Genomic DNA, 24,463 nt, shown 5'->3' with positions numbered 1-24,463 from the left:
GCTTCTCTTTTTCAGTCTAATACAAATAAATGAGGCTTTCCAAAAACAAGATTAATTTGTTTGTTGAGCTTTCGGCCCTATGAGATTATTTTGTTCACATATACTCAGGTGAGTAGAAGGCCTGGTTAAGAACAGCTGGCAAAGTTACGCCTTACAGATTATGGTAAACTCAGTAAGGTGCTTCTACAGATTTACATGTTAGCTCAATGTCTTCCTCCCTCTTGTACACAGGCTTTGCAGGCCTGCAATACCTGCAATATGCACACAGTGATGAACCTACAGTCGTTTTGCTTCTGTCATGACAGGCCCGACTGGAGCCATATTTCAGTGCTTTATTACCCAGAAAAACTGCAAATCAGATGATTTATTGTCAATAAGTTGCGCACATAAGACACTAAACCTGACATTCGTTCCTGTATAAACAGGTGTCATAGAGGCAGTTTTATGCTCTAGATGCAGATGTGGGCCACATGTTAAAGCCTTTCCTAAAACAAGCACTGTGGAGTAGGGAAAGTTGTGCTTCTTGTACCTCTCCAGGAGGGGCTGGCTGCCTCCCAGACTGCACTGCTCTTAGATCTACCCCTCAGAATAAATAATGACAAGTCCACATCATCTGGGCACTTACAGAAACCAACTTATATCTCCTCTTTGAAGGAGTGTAAGTTTTATTGCCTGAACCAAATTTTAAGCCTGTTAAAGAAGTTATCTTTGGATAATTTATCAGTGTTTCATAGCAATCGCAGTTTTGCACATTTCTACAAGTGAGAGGTCTAAATCGGAGGAGGTTTCCTGTTTATCCTCGAGATGTGGGTCAGTTGGGATTGTATTAACGATAACAATAACAACAAAACTATATCTCAGAAATGTGGCAACAATCTTCACACACAAAGCCATGGATAATGGAGGAAATGGATTGAGTTTCAAAGAACCCTGCTTACCCAGGGCGCAATCAGATGACCTGCATGTAAAACAAACACTTGTTTGCAAAAGAAAGGAAAATAAATGTTGGGAGAGAACTGGAATTGCTATAAGATGCCTGGCATGGCAACAAGGAACAGTCTGAAAAACAATACACAGCACAGCTGAGGGTCACGGCCAAACAATAAGGCCATGCATGGCAGATGGGTGCACACACTCCTTTGCATTCAGACATAATACAAGAAAAAGGAAGTGGGAGAGGTTCTGGGTCGAGGCCTCGCTGGCTCATGGGTAATGGAAGAGGAGCACAGCATGAAAATTGAAAAAAAAAAAACACATGAAAAACTACAGTTCATAGTAAACTACATCAAAGGGAATCCCAGAATAAGTTTGTTTTCAAGTTTTTGAACGAGTCAGCAAAAGTTATTCCTTTCGTAGCTGCCTGAACATGGAACAGAAGACAGACTTATAAGCAGTGGGCGATACACCAAACACAATTCTATGACAGATGTGTACTAGAGTATTTACACTGGGATCATGGTCAGTGAACACAGAGTGCAAAATATAAAGAGCTGCAACGAATCAGGCGCCGATGATGGCCCGCAAAATCACGGAGGAGGCTGTCCCTGGACTCTGACGTCATCACTGACCTTTCGTGTATTTACAGAGGAGGCTTGATTTCCACTCTTTTTCCATGCTCACACATGAGCCGTTGTGAAGCGGGCCCTGGAGGTAAAAGAGTAGCTTTGTCCCGGCCTGGACGGTGAGCGCTAGAGTCATGTGCTACTGCCAATCCCGAAGAAGGGCCCACAAGCCACGGCCATTGAAAAAAGCACAAGCATCAGCTGTTTTATATTAAATCTGTCAGATTAAATAAGGAAGCCAATAACCTGCAGCTCTCAGGGTGCAGTTTTAGCCAAATTTGACCCTCTGCTCCTCTGATCATACTTGTTTTCAAACTGAGTTAAGGGAAATTCATGAATCTGCTCCTTTTATATTAAAACCGTTGCTCTTCTCCTGTATTTCAAGCAACAAGAAACCACTGAGCATCATGGCTTCTACTTGGGTTAATGCAACTTGTGTATTTAAGATTAATATGACGAATTAATACGACTGATTCTTGTTTTTGTGCAGCAAGATAAATCTTCTGTTACACAACTTCCATGTTGCTCATTCATCACCTCGAGCAAGTGCAGCGATCTCATTATCATACAGTGGAAACATGAAGACATTTAAACAGCCCTTTCAAGGTAGTCCTCCTGACGCAGCAGACAATATTGCCCTCTACAGGGCATACATATTAGTCACGCTTGTCTGTTTCCACTCTTTCACTCATTTTTTTCATGGCTGTGATGAGTTAAAGAGACACAGCACAACATGGGTTGGTGAATGTGTGATTGCACACTGAGGAGGGAGATTCTCCACCCACCTGAACACCCTGGATTACACCCTCTTGACATTTAGCCTTGCTGCCTTTAGCATGAATCCCTACTGGCTTCATGTCCGAATCCTACGTTTGACCTGACTGTGGAGGGTGCAGGAACAGTATTCAAAAGAAGTGAAAGACTAAGGACACCTACAACAAACAAGATGCTACTCTCATAACTTTAAATTAGAATAACTAGAATAGAATAACTCCAAAGGACCTGATATGAGTTAAACCCAGAAACATGGGATCTAATTCATCAAGGGCCTCTGAGTATGAAAGACAATCAAAACGAATGAGATGGTTGCATTGGAGGACATCGTCAGCGATCCAAGAACAGCCACTCTTTCACTTACAAAGTTGAGGAATTCAGCCTCTGGTCTCCAAATTAGCTGGCATGAAAAAAGAAGAAGGGGAAGAAAAAAACAGAGTCTCATCAGTCTTGTTAGAGTGGGGGATGGCACCTATTTCATTCCTCTATCTTCCACTAGGAGCTGACTGTGATGAACAGAGGATTCAGCCTCCCCCAGTTGTTTTCTGTGAGAAATGCCAGAGCAGCAGAACAGCTACGTCTCCAGAGATCCAGCCCAGGGTTCAGCCTCACCGCGACACAAGATGGACCCCAATTTAGGACACAAAGACTGGGTCAAACCAGCAGGAGGCATAGCGTCTCCCTGAGAATGATCCATTCCTTTTCTATTCATTGTGACCAAGCTCTTGCAACTCTTCTTGCTATTTTTGTATTTTCCCCTCTGCTTCACCTTCATCTGTCTGCATCTCTTTCCTCCCCATTCACTTTCCTCACCATTCATCCTCCCCCATTACCATAATGATTATTAGTGCACCTACGTAGGTAACTTCTTAACTTCTTTCTCTGACTAATGCCCCTCACAATAACACATTTTCTCTCAACGCAAATGTACACTTTATCTCATTTTAGGTGGCCAGGAGTTTAAAACGGACAATCGCGAAAGGTAAATCTCCAAATTACAAGCAGACATGCTGCCGCAAATTAAATCTTATCCCCAGCCCTCCTGATAACATTTTTGGTTAATTCGCTAATGTGAAGAACCCTCGTAATAGGCTTATACGTTCTGCTCATACACTCATCTGTGATTGAAGCAAAAGACCCTCTTGAATCGCCCACTCTCATGACTCACCTTCTGGAGAAGGACAATGAGGCCCTCCAACCACTTCTACTTCTAACTGTTATGGAGTAAATCACAAACATGTCATGGCTTGATCCTCTGGGACTGTACACAACCTTTGCTGTCCAGCACTGTGTGACAAACCAATGTCCTCCTCAAATGGCCAAGGACCCACCGAGTCCAGAACAGCCCACATCTCTTATTCTGAGAAATAAGCTTTTTTTTTTCTCTCCCCTCTTTCCACACTAGCCCTTTTTTCCTCCAGGCATTGACATTTAATCAAACCCAAATCCCATTGTGCCTATTAACATATCAGGCTGATACGGGTTGCTGTAAAAAGCTTGAGTACAGGAACCCGGAGCAGAACATTACCATAACTCTGCCTGTGTGATCTCTATTTCCTCTCCTCCGCCCACATGTAAAAATGCTTACCTGGCAAACAACTAAGTATGGAGAGCCATCTCTCTCTCTCTCTCTCTCTCTCTCTCTCTCTCTGTCTCCCACTCTTCCACTCGTTCCCCCCTGCTTATCTTTTTAGAATGTGTTAATTATTTAGCTGCTTGTGCTCGTGTATGTTTGCCAAATAGCACTGAGACAAACTACGCATCTAATGCAAAGGCAATTTTATTATTTCACCAGACCATCAAAACCACATAAAGTTTGCTTTCCTCTCGGCTGTGACTAAATAAACGTTCCAGGGGCTACTTTTTCTCTTTTTTTAGAAATTCTTAAGTGCTTTAATGGATGGCATGGTTTCTCTGTGAGCAGCTCAGTCCTCTCAGTATTAATCATCATAGACGTGAAGGGACTTGGATACGTGATGCGGAACGTCAATGAAAAATGGTGATGATTATAAGGTCAATACCTGATAAATTGCTGTATTGGACAAGAGTTGTTTTCTACAGCTCAGCAGATATTGGCGGCTTTGCTCGTGACCTTGATGAAGGTCTCTCTGCTCTTGAGTGACTCTCAACACATCTGACCCTTTTGGCAGGCGTTCATGTATGTCAGGGCCATATGCTGGTCTGCGAGGCGGCCCGCACGCTGAGCACACAGCCTCTCTACCTGCAACCAAACTGGGGCCAAACTGGTTGTTGGACTTGCATCATGGCAGGCAATCACTTCCCCCAAACTAGGACAGCTCTTGGTAATAACAGTCACCAGAGCACAATATTTAGTGCAATGAAAAGATATTGTTGCTGTCAGCATTGTTTTCTTAGAGAGTGGATGACGAGGCAGTGGGAATGGAACGGGGCCATGTTGTACAAAGAGGATTATAAAGACAAAACAACTTAGACAAGTCTGAAATTTGAGGACACTTCCAGGGAGACATGAAGACTATCAAAGTCAAGCTGTTTGTTGGAGGGGAGGCAGCTTGCTGTTTTGTGCGCCCTTGTGATGAGCAGAACAGAAAATACAGACACTGAGTTTTACCTTTGGACTCAAAAGCTGACACTTGATGGAAACGTACTACTCAAAGTGGCAGCCCTCTACGTACACTGAACAAAGCCCCCCGCCCTCCTCCTTCCTCTCAGCGGTGCACACATTCTCTCAGTGCAACACAACAAATGAATAAATGAGTATGAGCAATAGGATAATTGTGCCGAGCAAGAGGAGGCGAGCTGCGCTGGAACATTTGTGTCCTCATTTATAAAAGGAAATCTGTTATCTGATAACTGCCACATTAATCTCTGGTGCCTTCTTCTTGTTAGATTGAAGAGTGTAAAATTAAGGTATTCTGGTGGTGAAATACTCTGATCTTAACTTAATCACAGAGTTGTTTATATAACTCTATTGCATAAGCCATCTCTCTTCTCCACGTTTTAATCAACGTAAGTAATGGCAGCCTCTCATATCAATATACCTGAGCCATCTGCTACCTAATACCAAGGATTTCACTCTCTGCGATTTGCACAACCCGAGCTACGCCTCTCACTACATCCCGATCAGGATTATAGCTTTGGCAGGGATCAAAATTTGTGTCTGTGCTTTTATTCGCAGAGCTTTTTGATTGTCAATCTGCAGCATTGTATCTACAATGTACACACTGCAGGCGGCGGATGCACGCTTTTGTGCACTGCAGTTCCCTTACAATTTATTGGATCCTTTAATAGGGCACTGGACTATCCGGTTTTATTATTCACCAAATCAAACAACATCAATTCAAGGCCACCCAATAATGACAAAACATGGTGCTCGCACACTGGCAACCTCAAATTGTATTTCCTTTTATTAGGAAAGGCTGTCTGGTGAAAAATATGGAAATGATATTCATACTTAGACAGGTAATAACCAAAAGGCAAGGAACAAAGTGTGTTGCAAATTAGTCTGAACACTAAGCCCAGTTATACATTTGCATACTTTCTTTGAACATGTTGGGGGGGGAAGGAATGCAAAACTTTGATTGGTTACTTTGGCTTTTAAAAGTGACATTAAAATTCCATTAACAAGTGGTCTTATTGAACATGTTGTGGGTTGGAAACGACAGCCCTTGATCTTGTCCTTGAGCACTTGCTTATTTATGATTTTTGCGATCAGATCAGATGAAAAGACCACAAGTGGCCAAATTAATTTGCTTGATTCATCTACAAAAATCATGACCACAAGAATTAAGTAAATACTACTATGACGGCTTGAGATAAAAAAAAAAAAAGCTAAGTAATCGTGTCAAATTGTCTCCTAATATAGCAACCTTTCCACAGGAATATAATAGTACACTTGTTTAAACTAATGGGCTAATAACCCCATTCTTCAGTGACTGATAATCATAGACTGTCTCCAACTAATTGCCTAACTAAAAAGAGTCTATAATTTCTGTGTTAAATCTGTAACTTCTAGCTTTTGCTCTAAAATGACCATTATGGGATGAAGCTAAATAAAGCTAAAGCTAAAACATGACGTCACAGTAGCAAAGATAGTCACCAAACTCACTAGCTAGTTAGCATTAGCAACATTAGCCACCGCTCATGAACTCAACTTTTCACCTGTAAGAGGAAGAATGTGTTATTTATTCCAAGCTTAAGCTACATAACGCTGCTTTTAGAGTCACAGTATATTTTTAAAACGATGTTATTTCATTAGAGATATGCGGCCATTATTCTGACTAAAATGACCACTCCTGTACAAAATGCAGTCGACCAAGACGAATAACGTCGACTAATCCACTATAGACAACTCTAATTAGTTTCCCCAATGATAATTTAAAAATAATAACGCTATCTAAAAAAATTAACTCTCCACCTGAGAGCATTTTTGTCAAATGAGATACTTAAATTAGATTAAATTAAATTCAGGAGACCCCCTCCTACCCTCCCCAGCAGCTTTCCCCCACCCCCCTCACTCTTTCGGGGATGGTGTGGTCCAGGAAGCGCGCCTCTTCCTCCTCTCCTCTCCTCTCCTCCTCTCCTCCTCTCTCCTCTCTCCGGCTCCGGTCAATCAGCTGACGAATGGTCCCTCCCTCCTCTCCCGGATGGACCGCGCCGCTGAAGCCGGGCAGCCTGAGCGCTGACACAGGAGCAGGTTGCCCACCGCCCGCTCTCCTGTCGCTGGATGTCACACCGACCGACCCTCAAGTAAAAGATTCCGCCAGCCCGAAAAGAGGTTTTCTTTGTTTCATTTTTCACCTCGGGCAGGAAGCTCCCCGCTTCCCCTCACCATGGCTTCCAACTTCAACGACATAGTCAAACAGGGATACGTGAGGATACGGAGTAAGAAACTGGGGGTGAGTACTGTTGCACTTGCTTGTCTGGCGCGGCGGAGGAGAGGAGGAGGAGGTGGAGGAGGAGGAAGAGGAGTTCCAGTTGTTTCAGTGGCGGCTGGATTAAGAAAGAGGCTTTAATTGCTCCATAGGAGCCGTCCTGCTGTGAGCTCTTCAAGAGGAAAAACAGATTAGAGCAGCACGAACAGCGGCCAAGTTTCTCTGCATTAAAAAAGAAAATACTTCTGCACACAGTGAGATGTTGGGAAAGTCTAGATGACTGACAGCTGGTGTCATGTGGCTGGAGTTGTGGATCACCCCCCCCCCAACCCATTGTCTTTAGTTTCTAGCCTGTAACTTCATTTCCATTGAGAAACTTTACATCTCATCTGCTTTTCTGACTTTGTTAGATTTTAGATCAATAACACGCCTTTTTAAACCAGAACTGTAGTTATGAAAGAGGAAGAAAAAAGTGCTCTTGAAGACAAACAAATTTAGCTGTGCTGTAAAAATATATGAACCCCACAAAGAGGTCACTTAAGATTGAGAACTACGGGCTATAAGTCTCTGTATCTTATTGCATGTGGAAAATGAACACGGTGTTTTATGGATTACAGCGCTGACGACATAATACCGTTTATCATTATACAAATTGTCATTAGCCTATTATCAGTCCTATGCTCTAACTCAGTCATGATCAATTATTCCCAGTATTGTAAAGTCTCACTGAAATCCAGCTGATTCGGTGTGACCGCAGCTCTTCACTGCCTTGATAAAGAATGTCCATTGATATCCAGGAAGGAGGGGAAAAAATGGCTCGACTGCTTAAATGGAAATTAATGATATATATTCAGCTATGAGCGCCTTATTGTCTGACTCATAAAGCCATCTGCTTTTGTTCATACTTCCAGCTCATTACGCTAACAGAGCGGGCACACTCCCTCTGCTCTGATGAAGTGTGATGATGGAGGCTAATGATGTCTGCCTCCTCACATCATCACCTGGCTTCATCAACACTATTCTACTGTTGTTTGCTTCATGGAGGCTATCTTAGATTGCTCTTTGGGAGTAAATTTTGAGTAAGAGAAGCCTTTACAGCACCTACGGGACATGCACAACACAAACCTGATATTACAAATTAAATTCATGTGCTGTTAACATGCAAATTAGCTTGCCCACAGACAGTTGGCCATGCTTATTTACTTCCTGCACATACGCATTCAGAAAAATAGGATGTGGGTGTGTGTGTGTGTGTGTGTGTGTGTGTGTGTGTGTGGAGAGCTTATGACTTTGCAAAGCAAAGTGAGGTTGCATGCTGTGTTGGCTGTGCTTGAGGTATGGATGCCATATCTCTGCCAGCTCCACATCTCATCCTGCTGTTTGTGGAGAAAAACAGTTTGTGTCCTGATCGCCCACTCCCTCAGCCCTCCACCACTCGCTGCTGTTTCATCATAGAAAAGCCATGCTGCGATGGCCTCAGAGGACCCCGGTGTGGGAAGATAGAAAGTATTTATCTGTCCACGCCGGGGTTAGTTATTCGAAGCCGATTCTCATTCCGAATCAGTCAGAGAGAAAAATTAAAACAACTAAAGGAGCAGGAGTAGGCATGTGTATGCCTGAATCAACAGGCGCTGATACAGTACATCTCTGTGATTACTCCTCCTTTTCTGTGGTGGGAAAGAGACCTCATCAGCGCTAAATGGTATAATTTCAAGTGTTTTGTGTTGTGTTTTGGGAGAGATGAAAATGTGTGACACATACACAACGCGTGGGCTGACTGGAGAGATACACATCTGGGTGGAGGGGAATGATATTTAGAGCTGGCTGAAATCCAAAAAGTGTTGTTTTGCAGCATGATCTCAAATATCACATTTTATTTTTGTGTTTTTTTTGTTTGTTTTTTTTTTTACAGTTGCTGATGACTCAACAGCTCAATAATGTTTATGGCTGTGAAGATAGTCTTGAGACATCATTATCCAGATATGATGCGTAGAGATTCAGAGCAGAAGGATGCCGGATACATTCAGACCCAGACTCAGATTTAGTAACACAGATAGGAGATAAACTGGCCTCTTTGGTTCTTATGGTCCCTCATTACCTCCATCCAATGTTTCAGTAGTCATACTAATATATAATACCTGAGTTTCATCACTGATACCAAAACAGTACCTTTACGTAGAGAAAATATTTTTTCCCCCAAGAATCCCTGTTTTTCTTTTGACAAAATAAACCAATTAGGGCCACAACTGAAGGTTAATTTCATTATCTATTAATCAATTGATTACTTTTTTAAGTAATTGCTCTCATGTTTGGTCAATAAAATGTCAGAACAAAGAGAAAATTGACTGCCACAAGTTTCCAAAGCACAGGGTGCCATCTTCAAATAGCCTGTTTTATCCAAACAGTCCAAAACAATAAAAATGTAATCATTTACAAGGCAAATCTTCACATTTGACAAGCTGGAATCAGTGTATTTTTCTTTTTACATTTTTGGATGAAATTGTTAATTGATGATCAAATTTTTCTGTGAATCCGTTAATCGGTCATAACTGACTCATCTCATCAGCTGTAAATCAGCAAAGTTCTGTCGTGCGGCTGCACAGGAATTCTGCCTAAATCAAAAACAGCCTCAAATAAGGAACCATCTCGTCAAAGGTTGAGTAAACAAGATCACAAATCTGACTAAACGTTTGATGCCAGTAGAGCTGCAACTAACAATTATTTCCATTACGGATGAATCTGCTGATTCTCTTCATGATTAATTGCTTTATAATTTTGTTTTTTCACTGTCACAATTTTTCTCAAAGCCTGATGCGGCATCTTCTAATCATTTGCTCTGTTAACAAACGGTCTAAAACCCAGAGATACTCACATGAGCTGAAGAAAAGCGCCACGACGGAGGAGCTGGATCCGGATGATGTTTGGCATCTTTGCCTGAAAATCGGCTTAAACGATTAATTGATATTGGAATTAATGGCGCATTAACTTTTGTTAACTTTCTGTTACTCAACTAATTGTTTCAGCTTCAGTCAGTTTTCTGTAATGTTTTTTTCATATATTCAGTGCTACACACACATTCCTGCTAGTACCAAAAAAAGTATTAAAGTTTGATGCCAGACCTACCTGTCAGACGATCTGGATGTACCCTCTCAGCTGGAGTTTTTAGGTCAGAAAGGTCCTGAGTGCTTTCCTCCTTGTGTGATACTTTTTTTAAATGTTTTTTTTAGTGCCTTAAAGGTCTCTTAAATATCACATATCAAGACTTTGCATCACAGTTGACCTTCTAATGCTCCCGCCTCGGTCTCTATTGTAATGCTGTGCCTTTTGAAATGTATTATACATTATTTTTCATTAGAAAGTAGTACAGTCGAATGGTTCTCTTTATGGGATATGTATTAAAGTGGCCACACAGACACTAACAGCTTCGGCTGAAGTCATCAGCATCCGTCAGTATGATTGGCTCATTTCCAAAGCCCATCATGTGTGAAGGTTGAGGCCATGAGGTCAGCTCTGTGTTCTGCCGAGTGATCTAAATCACCAAGCGGGGCACTTTCTCGTCTGTGTTTTTTTTTCATCTTTTTCCTGGGACATTTGTTTTCTTTCTCCACTGACATGAATGGCAACGATTTCCTACATTAGCCAACTTCTTTGTCTCTTTGTTGGCTGAAGAGACAACGGTACAGTGTTCCTGGATACACAAGTAGTCTCTCTCTGCTTCCCGTTCTCACATTCCCCTCCTCTTCCTCACCTCTCCACCCATTCTCTCACCTTACGCTCCCCCCGCGTCTCACCTGTACTCCCCGCACTTCACAGCGCCTCATCTCCTCTCCCCTATTTTATCTCTCTTCCTCTTTTCTTCCCCTTTATCCGGCTATCTCCCTCACCTCGTGCCCCTTTCTCTCTCACCTTTCTCTCCTTCACTGGCTTGCAGACAGCTGAGAGACTGAGCACAAAAGCATCCTATTCATCACCCCACACTGCACCCTCCATAACCCCAACAGGCTATTCCCCCTGACACAGTGCAAAGGCACACAAACACACACACACACACACACATTCGCTTGATTCAACATTGAAGAATTGGCACACACATGCACCCGACAAACAAGTAAACAGTCTGCTGCCAGTGAACAGTGTGTGGATTCTCAATTAATTTTAATCCTGTGGCTTTGTACCATACAGTATTTTTTTTTAACTACATGAAGACAAACTAAATGCGCACAAGAGCCAAAAATCAGTGGCTCTGCACAGAGAAAAACATCAAATCTGGCAGTGTGTAAGAAACAGCAGTGGTGATATTGCCGTCACCCGTGCAGTTCTTTCCTTCCCCCCTCCAGTGAGGAATGGCTGATGCTATCTGTGGGATTGACGAGCTGAATAACATGACCTTTGAGTAATTTGTGTGTCAGTCTAAGTCCAGGTACATGTTTCCCAGGTTAAGGATCGCTGTGGTAAATAGAAAAGGTCAGCCCTCGCCGTCTGTCCAACTTTTCTGCGAGTCTGAACAAAAATGGTCAAATTAAGTTTGCTGCCGGTGAGTCGGTCCGCTATTCAGTCTCTCCATTCACAAACATGTTTTGACACTTCAAAGGAGCGGTAGATCAGATGGCTCAGAGGTAGATCTGTAATATTTTAAGAGCATGCAGGGCACTGCACACATAGACTTTGCACTTCAAACTTTATTTCCCACCACAGGATTTCCTCCAAAATAAATGGTTCCCTCAGTAAACTCAACATTAACTTCTTTTACACACTAACAAATGCACAGGAAGATTACAACCATTATTACCGATGACCTATCACATTCCTTTTAGCTCTGTTTTGCATGTCCACTAACTTGTTGGTGAAATGTCTGGCTCTCTAGCTGCTAAATCCTCCTCTATGCTCACCAGCTAGTTGCTTAATTTGTCTCTCTGCCGTTCGGTGCAGAGAAGGTAGCAAACATCTTTATGAAAATGGCTGCCTGTTGTGCCCGAAACAATAAAGTTGTGAGCTGGAAATTAGAGGGAGGACAATGTTAAGCACTCTAGAGCTGAGGGAAACTGCAGAGTTGGGTGATAATTCTCTGTGGGTACGTGATAGCATGCGAAGCCATTCACATTACACGCGGCCATTTTATCGTTAACATAAACATTATGCATAATCCACTTTAAGAATATGACGACATATTTTCTAAGGCTGGACCACCTGAACGTGTACTCATGTGCCTGATTTTGTTTTGGTAGACCATATGCCCAAATTCCCCTTCCAGCTCACTGTTGTTTTTTTTCCTCTAAAAACATAAACAGTGAGCTGGAATGCCTCTTTTTCTTTTAGATTTTGAGGTGCTGTTGGGGCACATACCAGGGAGCATACTTTCATTGTGCTGGACTGCACAGTTGGTCTGACTTTTGCCTGAAGTCCTTTAAATTCCAGCTCAAAAACAAACACACTAGATTAGAACTTGAAAATATAGTACATATATAATACATATGATGAAATGGCAATGTAATTCATAGTAGCAAGAATGAAGCTGAAAGGGACAAAGTAGGACTCTACTGCCATCTAAGTGCAGTCATGAGAGCGCCTTGGCCAAACCAGAAATGTCAAAGCAGAAAACACATTAAAAATGTATTATGTCTGGTCCAGAATTATGAGGAGTGAAAATACAATCAGCCAAAAGTATGAATGTAAACAAATAATCAGTAAACCAATAATCTGGGCTGCATACTGAGAGTTTAACTTAGTCATCATCCAAACATCAGGATATCATTTGCAAAAAGATGGGCTACTCTCCTGTTTATAGATTTACAGAAGTGATTTGGGGTTTTAAAATTACTTTTTTTTTTTTTTATGAGTGAACCATTTCACAATCTTCGGTATGCATACAGCTTGTTTTGGGGTAAATAACCTCCGTAACTGAAAAAAACAACGACTGTCTCAGTACTTATTGGAATTGTGCCACCTTAAGTCTTGCAGAAAGGTTTGAGGGAAGTTTAATGTGTTGAATACAGCACTTTTGTTGTTACAGTGGCCCAAGCCACAATAGAGCAGGCTATAAGGAATAAACATTTTAAGTACATTTCATCATAGCTTTGCATTGCAGTTTCATGCAACAATAGTCAGCAACTTTCAATACCTCTGTTCCTAATTAAAGGTAATCCACCACTGAACAAAAGCCAATATTTCACAAGTGCCTTTTCAGTGATGATGCCTCAACTTGGACTCCGTCTGTTTAGAAACGTTTCATCCATAGAAAGAAGAAAATGTTACAGTGGACACTGATAAAGACATTAATGGGGCAAATGAAGCATTTTCTAGCCATTAAATATTCAGACAAAGTCTAGAGTTATTACTCCTAAAGTACTTTTCTGGACCCAGTGGCGCTGTCTACAGTTATTAACTGTTTTATTCTTTTGTCTCACTCAGCTGTTTTTGACCTACAAGTGGGTATTTGTGTTCGGTGACCAATGGCCTTTACGTGGACAGTGTGCATTGTAATGGTGCGTGGGTATGTTCCCCCTTGTTGGCGCGAAAGCGGCCGCCAAGGCAGAGGCGAAGAAGCAGAGAACAATGTGTCTATTGTCCGAGATGGCACAGCCGTTTAAGATAGGATCTTGCCACCTCTTTGCTCTCACCTATTAACAATGACAGGCCGTCCAGAGTGGTGGATGTCAGGAGATTTTTCACCCCAGGAACTGTACTTGTCAGTGGAGCGTAGAAAAGACAGTCAGCTGTGTCTTGTAGTAATTGAGACTTCCCAACAACGTGGATAAATGTGACTGGGGTTGTGTAAAGAAATCAGATTATATCAGCTGGCAAATCATTAGATTCTTATATCCAGTGGCCACAATTAGCTTTGATGGACAAACAGGAATATAAACCGTAGCGGAAGCCTACTTTTATTAATGATTTTATTTGTGCCTTGTGGCTGCATGTAGCTTATTTTCAGCTCTTCTCGTGATAGATGTATTTGGACAGGGTGCATTAATTCACAGATGTGCAGGGCTATACATTGTGTGGTCATTTCCTTTGGTTTTCATCAGCTTCCTCCATCAGACAAAGACCTGAAGACAAATTACCAGCTCTTATTGGCCCTGATGAATTGCATCTCTAGCAGGATATGGGAACAACAGCCCAACAGTCGTTATTCATGGTGAAAAATGTGCCTCTATTATATAGTCGCTTTCATAAATAAATCTCTGCCTGGACTCCACTTGAACATTTCACATCATTGATTCAGGTTGTTCCTAATTATCAAAATAGCTTTTTGTTGTGAACAGGGACAAATGTTGTTATTAGTAGTTACTATTGTCTAAAACTCAATTGATAAAGTAATGCAACATAAAAAGACTGATGGTTAATAATGCCCCAAAGTATCAACACTCTCTTTCACTTGGTGTCATGTTCTTAAAATAAGAGGCCAAGCTCTATTTTCAATCCCAGCCACTTCTTCTCCCTTCCCCTCTGTTCCTGCCTCCTCTGTCTTGCCTCTGTCCACAAACACATGTCACACCAAGCTGGCACCGTCCATAACAGCTTTGTGTTTCCATTGTTTTCTGATGAGCTGCTTTGTAAAGTGCAAAGTTCCCTAATCCCATTGGGGGAGAAGTCAGAGCTCAGTAGAAGAGGACTCTCTTCATGGCTATTTAATCTTTCCCATCCCCTGCAGACCCTGCACCCTGACAACAGACTAAACACTTGAGAAAGCAACCATATTATCCAACCACAATTTAATTTCTGTTCTCTCAGTCACTCTTTTTTATGTATTTTTTATAAGTATACAGAGAAGCTTTATAGTGACTAGCTCTTGTACATAGCTGGTGGAGACCACAAACAGAGCTAAAAGGAGAGTTAACATGAGACATGACTTGAAATAAGTGCCATTGTTACTGCAGAATGTGTAACAAAAGACAGACTTTCTGTTTTTCTGATTCACTTTCCAGTAATTTGTTTTTGTGGTGTCATTTCTGTTTAATTAATCTGGTAGTTAAATGAAAGTGCAACAATAAGCTGGTTCAAAATTAAACACAATTTCTTCTTCATAGATAAATTGCGTATCTTAGCCAAAATGAATTTAGTGTTACCACCGTCAGTCATGTCAGTGAGTGGGGATTTAGGAAAGAGAGTGTCTGTTCTGAGGCTTTTTCAATACTATCTGTGATGTGGTGTCATTGAGAGACTTTCCTCCACTTGCTTCCCTAACAATGAACTGTGGACAGATTCAGTTGACTCAGAATATTCATTCACATTGTTAAATATTACATTTCTGCAATGTGACAGTCGAACAAATTGGATCTTCCTGTACAATTGCGGTCCCTGTTGTCACGCAGGTGGTTAGCACAGGATATATCCCTCTGTAGTGTTGTACAAGAGAATCATTGTGCCGTTTTCCAGTTTTCAATAAAGTTAGTGAAATAGATTGTATTTTGAAATTGACTCTATCATGTAGCTGAAAAAACTACAGTGTTCTAATAATGTTAAGTCATCGTTAAACAAATTCCCATAATAATGTTTGCTGTGTGATTTGGAAAGGTGAATTTATTTTTGCTCCATATTCAAGTCCATCTGATCCACACATTTCACCGCCCGCACAGGGCTCGGGCTTTACAGATCTCTGTGGTACCGTATTGCTACATTGTGCAGATACACAGGAGACTCACCTATAAAACACCAGGCCTAGAGGAATCTATCATAGCTCCATTAACACTTCTGCTTCATCCTCTCCTCTTCGCCTTCCTCCCCTCATTAATCAACAGACCAACCCTCGGGGCTCTACTCTGCAGCTAAGCTTACTTTCACTGCGTGTGTCTGTGTGCGTCTGTGTGTATGTGGGCATTGTGTTTATGTAAATTTGCATATGTGTACATGCATGGGTATTTCCGTGTGTTTGTGTGTGTGCAGATATGTGTAATTTCCAGTTTCCTGGGTGGTTTTTTTTTTCGTATGAATTTGTGCAATTAGATTAAGGATGGAAAGTCTGAGAAGATCCATCAGCGATTCTCTCAATTATCAGTATGTATAGTCTTGACTGATTGCTCTCAAACAGTTCCCAAATTCAATTGTATCAAATCAGGTCTTCTGAGATGAGTTGTCACACCTGACAATCACATTTATAAGCGCTTTTTCAAAGGGAGACCAGATGAAGTTATTCTTAGAAAAGAAAAATCCCACCTTTTTATATTTGAATCACGATCTATAATGAGTTCTTCTCCTGCTGTTTCCTTTCATCAGCCTGCTTGCCAAGCACATTCAGTACAGTGCACAGCCAAAGATAGCCTCAGCTGTGTGTCTGTGTGTATTAAGGCGCTTGTCTTTGTGTCTGTGTTCTTAATTTACTCAGTGCGGCGCATAGGTAAACATTATTATGGCCTTGCTAAAAAAATTATCAAATTTTACACCTGATCTGCTTTAAATGCAAGCAAATAACCTTGTTGATTAATGTAAATTTGTACGAGTTGTCGACTAAACAAGGTTTTGTTATGTGGCACTAATTGTTAGGCCCAGGATTATTAATGTGTTGTTTAAAAAAACAAACAAACCTTGACCTTGGAAACTTGTTTAAGGGAAAAAAAAAAGCAGCCAGTTCATGTCACCCGTCTGTATCGGAGCTCTGTTTGTTTCTGTTTGTTTGGAGATGAGTTTGTACATTCCACTCTCCTTCCCTCCCTCTTTCTTTCTCAGGGGAGTTCTTTTAATAGTAAGGAGGTGACAGTTTACCTCTCACTGAGTGCTGCGATGACAGTTTGGTACCTGCCCAGTTCGGCATGAAAAGCTACAGCTGACTCGCTCACGTTGCATGCAAAGCTGGCCACTTTTTAGATTCGCACTCCATTTTAATGAGCCAAAAGTGACCCCAAGTGTAGGCCAAGGCAATCTGATCCCCTTTCTATTAAACAGCCTTTAATATTTCCCAGAGAATTATTGTTCAGGGAATGAATTTTGGATAAGGTCTGCCAAGCAAAATGGAGCACACAATAGTAGCCTTGGCAGTGGCACTTTGAGCTGATCATTTAAAGGTCATAATGGAGAAAATAATGACTCTTAAGAGTCATAAAACAACCGAAAACATGAGGTTACTGGAAAAAGTTTTGGAGTGAAATATGTGATAGATGAAAGAGGAGTTAAAGGCTTGACCCATCATGAATTGTAAGTATGCCAGCAGATTAGGGAGGGGCGTTATGACCTAAAATTAGTATCACAATATTTTTCACATTTTAGACAGTGATGATAATATATCACTGTATCACTCTTTTTCTTTTTTAATTTTGGGAGGAGTAGCTTGTGCTGTCCTTTCATAAAGTTAATTGGCCTACTTTGATAATAAAATAAGCAAAAGGAGGGTGTCGTACCATCCATAGCAAACAGACACATTGGAGAGTTTTATACATTTTCACAGCATTTGTTTTGTAAAAAACCCAAAGTATGTTAAATATATGAGTAAAGTAGTCAAAAAACAGATGCAGAACTTTTCTCCCAGAACATAAGTTCTTCTTTCCCGCTGAAGCCCTTGATTTGTATCCATTTGTAAAGTGCTGTTGTTAGAAAACCCTTTGTATAAATTCAAACTGAATCGAATTGAGAAGACCAATGCATGAAGCAGAGGAGGCAATGAATATTTAACCCCCCACCTCCGTCCGGAGGAGAGACAAAAGTCGAGTACCCAGAGGCACACAGACGACGATCAGGGCGTGGCCTCTGTGTCGCACTTGGGTTAAGGTTTGGGATGGTTGGCTAGGCCCAATGGCACTGGACAAGATCCCACTGCCTCTCCTGCAAGTGCATCCACAAGTCAAATTCTCCAGGCAGTCAGAGCATGCTGCAAGTTGGTTTGCACAGGTGGAGCAAGGGAGTTGGGGACAGAAGCGTCCGGCTTGGTCAAGATTTAAAACACGCCACCAGCAGCTCAAGGGAAACTGCCAACCCACCGGCCACAGGCTCCAGTGCAGGATGGCGGGAGGCCCATGTGAAGACGAGACACGGCGCCTCTGGAAACCCACCTGGAGAAGCGGGCAAGGAGAGAGACTGAGGGAAAAGGCTGAGCCAGTCCAGGGCAAAGGACTGGGACTGACCTCTGCTGCGTGCCCTGATGATAATCCCGGCAAGAAAACCTCAGCAGCCAATGAGAAAGGAAAGTGCGACCCGCGTCATACAGCCCTGATGTATTAGGACGAGTATTCAGACCAAATGAAATGCCTTATTTTTTCAAATAAGTATTGATTTATCACGGTGATGATAATATTATAAAATCCATGTCGCGGCACACCGCTGATCTCGCTATGACACCAGTGTACCGCCCGCCCTTACAGCAGATTTGGTTTTGACTAATTTAACAAAGGGGAGTTTGAAGTTGAGAGCACACATTGGGGTCAACATTAACTAGTGTTACCCCATTCACACACACACACACACACACACACACACCTCCCTCCCTCTTGCTACCCTCTTATGTTCCTCGTTGTTCACTCGCTTTTCAGAGAAATGTCTGTTGGGCAAAGTGATAATTGCATTCCTCGATGATTTCATGCTGAGACGCACAGTGACACTGAATCACAGTCCACTTGTTCCAAGGGAGTGTGTTTCTTTGGGAGGAAATGAGACAAAAACAACATGACCAACTCCATTGGACCCCATTCTTTGACACAGAAGTACACTTCCACATTTCCCTCCTTTGTGTACACACACACACGCACGCGCACACACACGTGTTTATGCCCCAGCGTCCTCTTTGATTTGCAGACCAAATGCGGCTGAGTCAAGTTAGTTCCAGCGAGCACAAATCTCTGCTTTCTGCTTGTGAGGGAATAGTTGTTGCAGACACAGAGTCCGCTGCTTTCCCAGCTAACCGTATCAGAGAAGCAGCCCCGAACATCAGTGAGCTAGTACCTCTTTAGAATTAATCCTCGAGGAGGGGGGAGGTGGGGAGGGGGGCGACTGCACCAATGCATGAGGATTATTGCTTTTAGGGCTTCTGATGAAATAACAAACACTTGCACAAAGTGTCCTGGAAAACACTGTGCGTTTCATAATATCCTGCTAAACATGCAAGTATTTGCTAGAACAGTGCAAAGTGGTTTGTGCCTCATTCGATTTCACAGTCTTTATTGATATGATAATCAAGTGGTCAGCTAATGGTAATTAAGCTAGTCAACTGGTGGAGTTGCATCATGGTTGTGAGCAGGAGCTCCTTTCATCCTCTCACTTTATATTGTATTCCCAGAGAGGCTAGTCGGCCAGTTCTGAGGCGTTTTATCTGGTTTCCATGTAACTGCCCCTCACCTGTTGGCCTAGATGCTAATTTTGCTCATCTGGAAGCTGCCGGCAATGCAAGCACCAACATACTAAAGTGAAAAATAAGGCTTTGCCTACATTACAGCAAGACCTAAATGGAGTTGTGAGCTTTTGTGCAAAGAGGCCGTACTCCTTTTCATTTATGGATTTAGTTCAGTTTAACATTCAGCCTGCCTTGAGGATACACAGTGGTGGACAACTCATTCCAGCCTTATAAAGAAAATAACACTGCTCTGTATTGTTGCTTCCTGTCTATGGTGGTTTCAGCATGCTTGTCGATGAGGGTATTCTGCCATAGTCAAATCCTTCTTTGTCTGCGTGTTATTGTCTGTGAACGATTCAGCCTTGTACATGGATTAAATGGAAATGGCTCCGTGTGAGTGTGTGTGTGTGTGTGTGTGTGTGTGTGCGCGCGTCTCTGTGCAGAGGATTGCTGACTAAAGCTGTAGTGCATAAAGAGGTTTGGGTGAGGGATGGTTTAAAGAGCAGGCAATTGTCATAATGATGACTTAAAGCAAAATTGCCCCACCGTAAAAATGTTTTACACATGCATGCCAGTCCTGTAGCCAACAGCGCTTGCCAACCTTCAGTGTCACTAGAATCAATAGTGACTAAAATATACGATGGAATGACTTTGCAACACTGAAGTAAGCAACATTATAAAACTGTATTGGTAGATTATGGGGTTTTGATTGCGGTGCACTCCCACATCCACTTACATTGTTTTCTTTCAGTTTGACTCGGCCCATTCCCAGAACCCCATAGTCTAAGCGGACACAAGCAATACACACACATTTCCTCCTCACTCCTCTTCGCTCCCTCACACCTGAGAGAGAAACTTCAATATTGACCTATATCTACTTCAGAATAATTTGGCTGCTATTTTTGTGCTTTGCTTAAAAAGAGATGCTCTGCTACGGTAGCTGTGATGGCTGGATCTGCAATGTGTGTGACATTTTAACTAATGTTTTCCCACTCAAGGCAGCGCTGCCCAGCCTGGGTCAAACATCTCCCTTGTCTGCCCCGCTGTAATAAGAAACAACAGTGGGAGAACATCCCCTCTGCCCAACAGTGCTATTTGCATGAGAATGGGATGTGTTGTCATGGCTGAAATTTAGGGTAGGAGGGACTGAAAGACACAGAAAAAGGTAATCATCATGACCTATGCTCAATGCCCTGACCACAAGTCCTATTTAAAATGTATCATGAAATTATCATGAATCCTGGTGCAGGGCTGAAACCAGTCGCCTCTTTGACTCGCTCTGGATTTTCAACAGCTGCTCTCACCACATCATTACCATTTTCACTTCTCTGGCCTTTCTCTTTAGCAAATTTTCTTTTGTTTGGACCTCTTTCAATTTCTTTCTTTCATACGCTCTTTTATTCATCATTCTTCTTCACTTTCTCGCGATCTCTCCATAGCGCCGGTTTATTTCCACCACTACATGGTCATTTTAATACCACCTGCCCTTGCAGTCTTTGTCATATTGGCTAGATGGACCCTTGGCTTTTGGGCAAGGAATCAGCTGGAACCTGTTGTCCTTCATATTTCATGCCACATTGTGACTGTGCTGCAGTTTTCAGCTATGTACACTCCGTATGTAATGCCACCCAGTCACAGCCCAGGCCTTAACAAGTGAAAATAAGGGTTACTAATACTATGATATTACATTTCGGGACCAGTTTGGCTCATGAATGTTTGATGAGAATGTCCAATCATGCATAGACACAAGAGACAGATGAGGAATGGGAGAGGAGAAATTTAGACGAGTGAGGGTGACGACAGAAGGGCAGGAGGAGAGACATAGACGAATCAGGGTAGGAGAGAAAGTGAGGAGGGGAAGTGTGTGTGTGTGTGTGAGTGTGTGTTTGGGATGGAGTGGGGGGCAGTGATTACTTGCTGCTGAGGTAGCACTGCATTACACACGAGGATTTGGAATGGCCCAGATAAAGTAATCTATGATTAACTGGGGTGCGGCTGGCTCGCTACCCTGCCAACAGCTGTAGTCAGGGGCGAATTATAAAATTATGGGATGTCTAAACATTTTAGATGCGGCGGGAAATATATTCAGCATGGGGGCAGGGGTTTGGTTGGATTGGATGAGAGTTATGTATCAAGTCAAAGGTGACAGCTGCCGGCCAGGGAAGAGTGTGACAGAGGGAGCAATGGTGCAATTAAGACAAACTTTTGTAGTTGTCGCATTTGGTAGAGAATTGCTGAAATGGTGGAACAGGCCTTGGAGGATTTGGGGAGGGGAGGCCGGGGTCGTGGCTGGCGGAGTGATCGCTGCAATGATTGCTGTAACAACTGTCCAACCCGATAACAAATCAAATTATAAAGATGGACACCGTGGCACAGACCCCGCCGCCATCTGAAATTGATTGCCAGCACTGGGAGCTGATACTGCCGGGTCTGGTCTGTCATAGTCCATCAGGCGTCATTATCACCGGGGGAACACTAAACCTTATGCAGAGCTGAATGAGGAAGAAGACCTCATCCACACTACTTTTAGGAGTTTGACAGAAAAACAAATATAGATAACATGTTTTTTCTGATTACAAGGTTAAAAGTCCACCTCCTTTGTTCTGAATCCTGTTGTAAAAAAGCTCTGTATTCTACATGCTAAGCACCAGCTAAATCCGGTCTGTTATCATCATGTCTGAGTGTTGCAGGACTACCTTGATTGAAGTGCTCTCATGTCTTGTATTGCCAGTGAGTGCAGCAGTAATCATCTTTAAATCATACTTTGTAGGACACATGAATCATCGAGAGGGTGCAAACCCTTCCCACATTTGTCCCCCTTTTTTTTTTATATCAAATATTCGCGGAATAATGAATGCATTTGTGCCTCTGAGGTATTATGGTTGTGTTTCAATATTCACTAGTGCTCCTGAGAATCTAACAGGCAGCTATTTTTATTCTGCCATGTGATTAGTCATTTACCTGAAGCGGGCTGTCATTGGAAATCATTTTCATGTCTTTAGACAGTTCCTCAGTTCATCCAAATGACAAGTGATTTTGCCTGCGGGGGAAATAGGGCCCATATTTTATTGAGAGGTGAGACAGTTCTTTAATAATGCCAGAAGTTTGATAATGTTCTGTGAAGTGAATAGACTAGTGTTTGAGACCACTTACAGAAAATGACTAAGGCTTCAAAGATGGCTCATTACTGAGGTCCATGAGGTGTCTGACTTCCAAAATTCTCTGTCAGACCTCTCAGTCATGGTTTTACACACTCTTTCATCTGACAGTACTACCTGTTAGGAACCCCGTGGTTAAACTTTAAGGCGTGCATTGTTACATGAAATGTCACTGCACCTTCAAGCAAGGTTATTTTAAATGTAGACAGGTGCGTTCCAAGTTTCCTTTTGAGACTTTTATAAGAGCCCATCAAACAGTCTGCTTCCGTCTGTCTGTGATCATACTTTGGCTCTAATCCTTCTTCCGGTCCCCTCCACCAACAGTCTCAGTGTGGTTGTCGTACTAGAGCTGGTGTTGATGAACTTGTGCACCTTGCCAAGTGCCTCCTGAAGTGTTTTCCTTGCCACAGACAGACCTCAGTAAAAGTGAAGGGATTGCCCTTGAAACGTTCTCTCCAGCTCGTTGCTTTTGTTGCTGCCTATTTTACACCCTGCCTTGCTATGTGTGGTGATGTTCTCATTGCTTTTTGATAGTGTGGAATCACACAGAGATGCTTTTCAGAGCTGAAGAAAGAGTTCTTATTCATATCTTGCACAATGTTGTCAAAATGTATTCAAGCCTGTTGACTTTTCTCAATTTTTTAGTGTTTTTGGTTGAATACAAAACGGACTTCTTACATTTTTAGTAACAGTCTACTCAAAATGCAATATGATGACAATTGGACAATTGGAAATTGGAAAATTTGGTTGAGCCACTCCACATTCCTTTCAGTGTTGATTTCACTCTATGCTGGGAGTCATTGTAATCGAAAGATCTTAAGCAGGTTCTCATCAACAGTTTGCCTCCATCCAGTCTTTCCTGTATCCTTACGAGTCCTCCAGTTTCTACAACTGTTGTCACCACCACTGTTCTTCATGGAAGAGAGCTTACGTGGATTATGAGCTTAGCTTTGCTTTTTCTAGATACAGAATTTTGCATGAGAATGGAAGAGTTCAGCCTTTGTTTCATCTGACCTCAAAATGGTTTGTTTTAGGAATCCTTCACACGCTTTTTTTGTAAACTCTTGGCATGTTGTCATGTGGCTTCTTTCTGACCATTCATACATACCAGCCTGGATTTGACTGATGCTTTAGTGATTGTTGTCATACCACTAACTGTATACACTGCAGCAAATTAAATTTAATCAATTGGCACAAATAAAACAAGCGGTCAAGGTTGTAATTGCCTGTTTGCTCAGTTTTGGACAATTGTTCTAGGATAATTAATAATTTATGGGGGATTTATTCCTTTACTAGACAAAATGACAGTGGACAAGGTCCCTGGCTCACCAGACTCACATCAGGGACGTTGTGGTCCCTTACGTGGTCAGCATCTTAAACCCCTGGGCCACCTGGATGCCATTTGTTTTAGGTTTTTTAATGTATTGTGTGCTTATGAGCTTTAAACATTTATATATAGTCTCTATTTCCATTTGTAAAGTAGTGTAGAGTATCGTAAAATACAGAAACCTATTGTACAGTATACTGTGGCTTGAGATGCTCTCCATAATCTACTGTTGAACACTATTAATCCTGTTATCACACCCGTCCTGGTTGACTAAGCTTATAGATTGCATGCTATATAAGTGGCGCACTTTCCAAAATTGCAATGGTTAACATAACACAGCATATGTGATGTGCAACATCCATTTAATCTGCACCGTCATGATTCAGAAAAACATGTTTTATTTTGAATTATGTCCAGTCAGTCCCAAATCATGGAGACAGCACGGACATTTTAAAGGTTTTGGATATGCTTTGATTCTCATCACTGCTAAGCACCTGAATACTGTCTTTCTGTTTTTACATTTGATTGATTGGTTA

The 24,463-nt window shown here is 42.1% G+C and overlaps 1 protein-coding gene across 1 annotated transcript in view; it reads left to right on the top strand.

The window, feature by feature from the left end:
* Window positions 1–7,064: 7,064 nt before the first annotated feature.
* Window positions 7,065–24,463, top strand: part of dok6 (docking protein 6) — a 44,018-nt gene continuing 26,619 nt past the window's right edge. Inside the window, exon 1 of the mRNA XM_070853019.1 lies at window positions 7,065–7,213. Coding sequence (XP_070709120.1) covers window positions 7,148–7,213 — 66 coding nt within the window. The 5' untranslated portion in view covers window positions 7,065–7,147. The remainder of the gene's footprint in view (window positions 7,214–24,463) is intronic.

Source organism: Pempheris klunzingeri, chromosome 21 (assembly GCF_042242105.1).
Source record: "Pempheris klunzingeri isolate RE-2024b chromosome 21, fPemKlu1.hap1, whole genome shotgun sequence".
Lineage (NCBI taxonomy): Eukaryota > Metazoa > Chordata > Actinopteri > Acropomatiformes > Pempheridae > Pempheris > Pempheris klunzingeri.
This window is presented reverse-complemented; position numbering and strand designations above follow the sequence as displayed.